This window comes from Rosa chinensis, chromosome 2, assembly GCF_002994745.2.
Source record: "Rosa chinensis cultivar Old Blush chromosome 2, RchiOBHm-V2, whole genome shotgun sequence".
Lineage (NCBI taxonomy): Eukaryota > Viridiplantae > Streptophyta > Magnoliopsida > Rosales > Rosaceae > Rosa > Rosa chinensis.
Genome location: NC_037089.1, coordinates 58,553,639 through 58,563,506, shown reverse-complemented (window position 1 = coordinate 58,563,506; position 9,868 = coordinate 58,553,639). Strand labels below are relative to the sequence as shown.

Sequence of the window (9,868 nt, the reverse complement as noted above, 5' to 3'; positions counted from 1 at the left end):
ATGACTATATATGTATGCCGACATCGATCACACGTACGTAAATGCTATCCTTCATTTCCAAGCAACCCATTCATATATAATATCTTTGCCGTTTCAATTGTATTATTTCAAATCTTTCCATGAATGACCGGTGCGGTTACTCTCAAGTTTTGATTAATGAAATTTTCGAATATAAAGGGGGGACATAAAGCATGAACCTCATATATATTACAATAAGTAATGTATTCTAACATACACTAGTTAGCAAAGAGTATTCGATTGGTTACTCTATTTGCTTTGACAGAGCGGTGATATAATGAAAAAAATAACTCTATTACTGAGAATCATCATTACAAATAGCACAACTTTCCTACTATGTTGCCGCACAGAATTATATCTAGCGACTTTTTGTTTCATTCTGCCACTAAGAGGATTCGTCTAGTTTATAACAGACAGCCTCCTCGCTAGGCCAGACAATGCACATTGACTGTGCAAATCTTTCTTCTTATCAAACTAATAATTTTAAGGATATCAGTGGTTTTCCTTGGCCTCACTTCATTGCTTTCCAACTCAATTCGAGTCAAATGTGATTTCATCTTAAATTTGTGCTACTCATTAATGAAGATGATTTATATCGATAAACATAAAATACGTGGTATGCCTTTATTTCTTTTTAAATTTGCGCTACTTATTAATGAAGATAATTTATATCGATAAAGTATGCCTTCTTTTGTTATTTTCTTAGAAGTAGAACCAAATTGGCAAATACATATTCATCTGACAAATTGCATATGCAAATCAACGTCTAGCTATATATAGTCATCACTATCACTCCTACCGGTGCTTATTGCAATCTGCAACTTAACATTATGAAACCACTCCTACATGGATATCACTTTTTCTCCTAATAATCCACTTTTTTCTTCCTCACACTTGGTCAAAAGAAAATAACCATCTTTTAATTTTTTTAACTTGAGATTATATTCTTGAAAAAGCGTAGAAGTACCATCTTTTAATTTTTTAACTTGAGATTATATTCTTGAACCTACAGAACCGTTCAGTTCGGTTTGAGCATTTTCAACCTGTGAAACCGAGCAAAACCCAAACTAACGATAATCAGAGTGGTTTCTCAGTTCTTCAATTCCAAAGTTCTCTGCAATTCGAAGATTTAAAAACTCAGATTTGATTTGGGTTTTCAAATCAGATCAGAACCTGGATATTTCTAAATCTGAAATCAAGTTGAACAAATCAATTTTGAAGATGCAGATTCAATCCATTGTTGAACCTATCACATCTGCAAATGGATTTTTTATATGAATATAGAAACTAGGTTGGCTGATGGAGAAGAGAAGAAGAGGAAGTGAGGAAAAAGAGGGAGTAAGTGGCTAATGAACAAGATAAGATGGAGGAGGAAGTGATGAATGAAAGCGAAGAATAGAAGTAAGGAAGAATCAACGAAGAAGAAGAAAAGAAAGTTTGTGGGGTCGTGAGGGTAACCCCACTCTGGTAGCATAGATGTTACTCACTTTAACCACTTCAAATTTGTCACCAATGCATAAAACATATAAACCATAGAGTAAACTGATTGTTTGGATTTTTTGGTTCAGCCATTAATTCAAACACTAAAATCGAAATTGAACCGGTGATACTTGATTTCAGTTCAGTTCCGTGACTTATAACATCGAGAACCGCATTGAATTGCTAGTTCAGGTCTGATTTGGGCCGGTTCCGCGGTTACTCGGTTTAATATTTCTAATACATCCCTGTAAATTTGAGAATGCATGTGAATGGATTTGTCTATGTAGCAAACGACACCAATTATTAGCAGGGGCGGAAGGGTGAAGGGGCCCCCTAGGTCACGTGCTCCAGTGATGCTTCTTGGCAAAAGTTAATTTATACATATAAGACCAGGACAAAGAACGAGTTTAGTGTAGCGACCATGCAGGCAAAGAGAGCAACTCTGTGAGGAAGGAAAGAAGTTTGGAACTTGTTCGATCTTATATATTGTGGAAGGGAGAGGATCCTCTCCTAATGTTCTTATCTTCCTAACCTACCTAACCTTTTAACACCAAACTGACACGTGTCCAAACTTCCATCCAATGGCCTACAATAAATTTAGGTTTTTTTATCTCCATTTTTATTTGAGTTCAGGTTGCCGCGCGGTTGGTTTTGTTTCCCTCGCTTTCTCCCTTCTCCCTCTTTTGTTCCCTGGCGCTCTTGATGAAGTAGAAACGAGTCTTCAGTCGTGAAATTCAATGGATACACGCAGAGAGATCTAATCAAAATTTCAGAACTTTAGCTTTGATTCTTCTATCTATCTCACTTTCCCTGCATTCCATTACGACATGTAAGTGTAATCCCCTTTTATTTTGGGTTTTCTTTTCTGAAATCTCTTCATATTGTGTGTTTTAGAGTTTAGGAACTCTATATTTGCTATTGACAAAGAGGAATTCCCTGCTTCATTATTACAAAAAAAAGGACCCAAAATGCAATTTTCATTGAAGTTTCGATCTATTCATGTATCAATTGTCTTTCGTATATTGATATCAAAGTAATCAAACCATAACAAAGCATCAAGGCGATCTTATTCTTGTAACCTTTTATTTTTTTTTGGACTGATTCTTGTATCTGTATGACTGTATTGATTGTATCTTTTCAGTTTACTGTACAAGGAATTGGTTGCAGATGGATAATGCATTGGGTGCAACAGATGTTAATGTAGAGAATTTTGATTTTGATTTGGAATTGGATTGGAAACCAAGAAAAGGAATGGAGTTTGATTCTGAACAAGCAGCTTATGACTTTTACAATAGATATGGAGGAAAAGATGGGTTTAGTATTAGAAGGGAGAGTCATGCTAAGAACAAGAAAACCGGTGAAATCACTTCAAGAGTATTTGCTGTAAGGAAGGTATTCGATCCAAAGATAAGAGGGAATACATGATTAGAAAATCCAGAGCAGAGACACGTACAGGTTGCCATGCTGAACTTTGTATTAAATTGAATAGGGAGAACAATAAGTTCTTTGTTACCCACTTTGTTGAAGAGCACAATCATCCTCTTGTGGTGAAAGAATGTTCCCACATGCTTCCTTCGCAACGGAAAGTACAAGACTGTCAAGGCATTGATATAGACTTAGCACACGATTTTGGAATTGGTGTCACGTCTCTATATGAGTTGATGGGTAAGCAAGCCGGAGGAAGAGATGCTGTGGGGTATACAAAACAAGATGTGAAAAATTACCTTAGATCAAAGAGACAAAGAAGCTTGGAGTATGGAGAAGCTGGATATATTATGAAATATTTTTCAGACCAAACATTGGAAAACCCTTCATTCTACCATGCTATGCAATTAGACAGTGAGGAGTAACAAACTTATTTTGGGCAGATGCTAAAATGATCATTGATTATGGCCAATTTGGGGATGTTGTTAGTTTTGATACGACATACAAGATTAACAAATCTAATCGACCTCTTGCTCTGTTCGTTGGATTCAATCACCACCGTGAGACTATTATATTTGGGGTGGCTTTAATGTATGATGAAACAGCAGATTCATTTATATGGTTGTTTGATACCTTTTTTAGGGCAATGTCTAGAAAGGCTCCAAAGACTATATTTACAGATCAAGATGCTGCAATGGCAAAGGCTCTTCGACATGTTATGCCAGATGCATATCATAGGCTTTGCAAATGATGCAAAATGCCGTAAAGCATGGGAGTAGTTTTTTGACAGAGGATGGTGGAATCACAAGTATTTTGTCAAGGTTCATGGAAAATATTGAGGAGGAAGATGAGTTTATATCTGCTTGGGATGCTATGCTTGATCAATATGGTGCGCGTGACAATACTTGGCTGAGTAGCATATATGATTTAAGAGAAAAGTGGGGCTTTCCATATGTTAAGCGAGCATGGTCAGCTGGAATAAGAAGCACTCAACTAAGTGAGAGTTTTAACTCTGCCTTGAAAAAATATTTAGACTCTGACCACAATCTGTCAGAGTTTTTTACACACTATGAGAGGTTGGTTGCTGATAAAAGGTACAAGGAGTTACAAGCAGAATATGATATGTGCTTCAGGTTGCCTATTCTGAAAATGCATGTCAAAATGCTATATGAAGCAAGAAAAGTTTACACTAAACTAATATTTGAAGAGTTTCAAGATCAATTTGAATCGTCTCTTGAAGCTTCTATAACAGATTGTGTTGATGTTGATGGTGGAAAGATATATACTGTGATTAGAGATGGCTACTCTAGAGAACGGCAAGTGAAAAGAGATAGTGATGATATTCTCTCTTGTAGTTGCAGATTATTTGAGATGAAAGGGGTTGTATGTAGGCACATTATCAAGGTCCTTAGAGAAGTGATGCAAGTCAAAGAAATTCCTGAGCATTATATCTTAAAAAGATGGACCAAAAAAGCTCGGGCTGAAAGTGTTCAAGACATGCATGGGCGTGAAATTCAACCCGACCCTAAGTTGCAACAAGCCTCTTGGTACAGATCTTTATGTTCCACCTACATTAGAATATCAAGCAGGGCTTCTGAAAATGAAAAAGCATACAAATTAGTCATGACAAATGCAGAGAAGTTAGCAAAAGAAGTTGAAGAATTGCTACGATCTGAAATGAATGCTAATGTGGATGAGAATGGTCATACAACTCAATCCACTCCTACTGGACAACTCAATGTAGATGGTAATGTGGTGAATGCAAAAGGGCTAAAGAAGAAGGAAACATCTAAAGGAAGAAAACGGAGAATCAAGAGTCAAGTAGAGATAAGCATGAACAAAAATAAAAAAACAGAGGCAACCCAGTAAAAAAGCAATGGAGGTATTCTCCCATTCTTATTTCTATAAAACTACTTCCTTATTAGTTTGTTTAAATTTATTTACAGATATCATTCTTTGATGCTATGCAATTCAGGTTACTCCTGATCAAATGAATGATGTATACAAGGTGACTTTTGATCCAAGATGTAATGAAGAGAATGCTACTCTTGATCTAACAAACAATGCAGAGAATGATGCTTCTGTTATAACAAGTAATGCAGATCAATTTTTGGAACAAGACTTTTGTGCATCTTCACTTAGTCAGGTATATTAATATTCTGTCATTTATTGTTGTTGTTTCTGCAGATATTGAGAAGTATTGCTTTGGTTCTCTTCTCAGCAATTTCTGGTATACATATAGTTCTATTGAACAATTGACTGAATATATAGGACGGCCATTTTGGCTTTTGGATGGGTTTAGTGATTCATTGTAAATAAGCTATGTGATATTTATACCAATATGAAGGAGTTTTGTTTACATTTACATGAGTTTTGGTGGAACATCAAGTATATTATGTCGTAATGTGATACTGGTATGAATAGAAAAAGAAAACATTTTACGGACACATGATGCTTATTCTTTTCTCTCCCCTGGCCTAGAACCATCTAGCTCATTAAACTTTTAACCAATCATCAATTATTCATCAGTATGGCTATTTGGAAGGTATGAGCTTCTTATTGAAGTTCTTTGCTTCTCTGGGATCTAAGATGCATTGCTTTGGTGCTCTTCTCACTGGTTCTCTGATATTATAGTTTCATTAATTTTGAATTCAATTCAAAGTACTGTACTCCATCTCTCTCGTTGTTTCTTTGAGGCAAATCAATTATCACTTCAAACCCCTTCGATGCTTCTATTTCTATATGTGCTTTGATCATGCAAATCAATTTATATGATACTATGGTCTTTCATTTTCTATAATTTATGTGAATATGTCCTCTGTGGTTTGTTCTTAGCAGGTTGTGCAGGCTTCTGCTTCGTTTTTGTAAGAGGCTTCTGCAATTGTATAGCCTTTCTGTCTTGTTTTTGTAAGAATGGAAGAGGGCATTTGTGCAGCATTATGTTTTATTTTTTTTAAGAGAGGGCAATTGTGCAGCATTATGTCTTATTTTTTGTAAGAGGAGTGGTAGCTATAATCTTCCATGAAGTCCTACGAATATTGAGGATAGAATGTGAAAGTTAGTAACTTTGAGACATCTAAGACTAGTCATTGGCAGATCATATGTAGACAAGCAGTAATTCATATACCCCTTTTACCTTATCATGGGTTTACTCAATTATTTCTGTTTTCGAAAGAGTAGCCGATCCTGATTTTGTTGAACAAGCACTAATTTGATTCAGAATATAGATATTAGAATATTGTGATGTAGGACATTCTGGACAGAGAACCATAAAACAACATACATGGATAGGGACCAAAAGAAGGGGACAACAAAAGGCTACAATTGCATATATGATGAGCTGTTAGCTTCTACTTTGATCATATCAGTGTGTTAAAGAGAGGTTTTGGGGTAGAGCAAAGAAATGTAAAATGCCAGTAGTGATCAGCACATTCAACAGTATATCCACAATATACAAGTTTTAAAAGTAAAAGCTAACAGGGAAAGCCTATGCATATTGCCAGGTAAAGTTACCATTTTATTCAACATGAGGATGGCTATATTAAGGTAACATCAAAGTCTGAAATTGATAATAACAACAAAAGTGAATTACAAGAGCCGTCCCTAGAAGGCAACTAATGTAGTAATGCGCTTCTAGGATCTTACACATCCACCAATTACATGAAATTATGAAAGAGCACTTTATTGGGGTAAATTATTTTGTACTGATTCCTTTCCATGAAGTGCTCTTTCTTGTCATCGTAAATTCTGCAAACCTTACAAGTTGGTTTCCCAAAAGAATTCTGCATTACACAAACTAACACAAATTGGTATCCCAAAATAACTCTGCATTATACAAATTGGTTTCCCAAAGAATTCTGCATTACAAGTTGGTTTCCCAAAAGAATTCTGCATTACAATTTACAAGTTGGTTTCCCAAAAGAATTCTGCATTACACAAACTAACACAAATTGGTATCCCAAACTAACTCTGCATTATACAAATTGGTTTCCCAAAGAATTCTGCATTATACACAAACTAACACAAATTGGTATTCCAAAAGAACTCGGCATTATACAAATTGGTTTCCCGAAAGAATTTTGCATTATACATTTCCCAAAAGGAGAAGGCAATTGTACAGATACTCTTTTATAACAATTACAGTCTCCTCGATTCATTAAGAATGCTAGCTAGTAATTGTCTTCCTTCTGGTTTCTTCAAGTTCAAATAGTGATATGCTGCTTGGCCAAACAACTCTCTGACCTCTTCCAGGTCTCTCCCTGCCACCATCAAGTCTCAATGACACAATTAGCTTTAGATATATTATTTGGCTGAAATACTTGATACAATGATCACACTGTATGAACAAAACTAGTTCACATATATGCAGTTTCTGTACAAATATTGTGTCTGTAAATTTCCCTTGTAAATTTGCCTATAGAATACAGACCGTAAGACCAAGGCAAATAAGACCTGCCAACTACATATAATAATCGCATCTTAACATGGCAAACCTAGAATTAAGATAGAATTATGACGACTATCATATGGGAATCCCAACAATAATTCTTTACAATCAGAGTAAACAACAATAACGCAACTAAAACAGAATACAAATTCTGCATGACAACACCTCATGACGAACTGTTGATTAGAGTTATCCCAGATCAAAAGAGGGCTAATTTTGCAATGTAAAATAAAAAAGTGCTTCCATTTGCATATTTGCCTAGAATGGAAGGCTTGAACACTTACCTGCAGCTTCAAGATGCAGATCCCCAAATTTGAGGGATGAAGAATAAGCCCAGACAAAGAAAAAAAATCAACCAAAAGTAATCTAAACCCAAACCAAAACCAATCGAGGCGTCGAATCTTAGACTAGATCGAGATCTCCCAAACCAAATCGAGATCTCCCAAACCAAAACCAATCGAAGCGTCGACGCCTCCTTTCCATTTACCAGAAATTTCTTGTCGGCGGCACAGAGCAATTTGGAGGGCCAAGGATGTGAAGCTAATCGGAGCAATTCGAAGTGGATGTATAGAGAGAGAGAGAGAGCTACTCGGAGAAATTCGAAGTGTATATGTATAGAGAGAGAGAGAGAAAGAGTGGATGTATCTCTCTCTTTTAGCCGCACTGATTGAAAGAAAAAAAAAATAGTGCGAAATCGTGTGAGCCATTGGATGTAAGTTTGAACACGTGTCAGTTTGGTGTTAAAAGGTTAGGTAGGTTAGGAAGATAAGAAGATTAGGAGAGGATCCTCTCCCATTGTGGAAACCATGGCCCTAACCTACCGATTGGGAATTTTCTTTTATTTAGTTTTTGTTTCTTTTTGTCTTTTCTTTTCTAGATATGTTTTTCTTCTTTTTCTTACATCGATATATATTTATTATATCAATTCTTACCTTATAAAAAGTTATTTAATATATGAAATCAGGTTTCATTATCCTATAATATAATTGTTAACGTTAGAGATCCGAGGGGTCTCTAATTAGCTTTAGAGAAAGAGAGAGTGAGAGAGAGAGAGACACACACACACACACACGAGAAGTATAGTGGTTTGTCTCCGCCTTAGCGGGAGACTACGTCTACTTGAATATTGTACTATGTGTGTTTGGGCCTTGCGGCCCAAAGGGGATTACAAAGTGTGTAATAGGATGATATGGAATGTGTTGAGTTGTGGGAGGATGCATTCCTTTTATAGGTGAAGGAAGCCATATCCTTTATATTTTCTTAGATGTGGGATGTAGAAATCACTATTCTAGTCTAGAAAGCCTAGTTGTGAGGGCATGTTGGCAAGGCCGGGAAGGTGGCTTCCCGGGGACGTATTTGCTACTTTCGGATACCGTAGCGTAGCTTGAACATAGGGCTACAGGATGCATGTCTCGGTTGGGCCTCACCATGGCTTGTGGGTGTCCCAAAGAGGGTGTTACTTATGCTTGTTGACGTAGCAAATCCTCCATGCATAGTGAGAGGTATCTACAAGTCCCCGAAGTTCCCAAATAAGAGGAGCTTCTTGGTTGGGGAATTATAATGATGAAGTCATCAAGCATAAGTAACAGGGGCGACACGGAGCCCCTACAAGTCCCTGAACTCCGTAAGCAAGAAGGGACCTGTTAACCTGCACAACAAAGACAAAAACACGCATATGGAGAATGCTTGTTGTATTGGGCAACAAATGTGAGTTGCATTGATATGAGTTGGCATATACGAATGTACGAAGTGCATGATACATGTTGATGTATACATGCGAATGGTACTGAGTATGATCGATTATGACATATAAACTCGAGGTTACGTGGTTGTGTGAACATATGAATTGCATATGATGAATCCGTGATGCGCGTAAGAAAAACGAACGAGGTCGAGTTGACGAGGTTACACTCGATTTAAGTTGCATGAGTGCCATGAAGGCAAGCGTTTGTAATTCGTGAACGATGAATACGTGAACGCTTGTGTTTGTTTGGTTTTAGCTCGTATTAATGGAACGCGAAAAGAATTCAATTTGTTGCAAAGGACAAATGGTAGAAGAATTTAATGTTTCATTAATGTGTATTATGTCGGGGGGATGTAAGTATAAGACTTGGGAATGCCGAGAGGCAAGAGCATGGAAGCTCAGGGGTTGCCAGGAAGGCATGAGTGTAGCTTGGGGGTGAGCGGAAGCTCGGGTTGCCGAAAAGGAATGAGCGGGAAGCTCGGGGTTGCCGCGAAGGCATGAGCGGGAAGCTTGGGGGTACCGCGAATGAGTGAGCGGGAAGCTCGGGATTTCCGAGGAGGCATGAGCGGAGAGCTCAGGGGTGCCGCGAAGGCGTGAGCGGGAAGCTCGGGGTTGCCGGGGAGGCATGAGCTGAGAGCTCGGGGGTGCCTGGGAGGCATGAGGGGAGAGCTCGGGGTTGCCGAGGAGGCATGAGCGGGAAGCTAGGGGGTGCCGCCAAGGTGTGAGCGGAAGCTCGGGGTGTCGTGAAGGCGTAG

The 9,868-nt window shown here is 37.7% G+C and overlaps 1 protein-coding gene across 1 annotated transcript; it reads left to right on the top strand.

Annotated features, from left to right (window-relative positions):
* The first annotated feature begins 3,672 nt into the window (after positions 1-3,672).
* On the top strand, positions 3,673-5,181 carry LOC112184629 (protein FAR1-RELATED SEQUENCE 1-like). Its single transcript, XM_024322880.1, has 3 exons — positions 3,673-4,743; positions 4,898-5,068; positions 5,110-5,181. Exons 1-3 carry the CDS (start codon positions 3,673-3,675, stop codon positions 5,179-5,181), a joined length of 1,314 nt encoding a protein of 437 aa, XP_024178648.1.
* Positions 5,182-9,868: the final 4,687 nt, after the last annotated feature.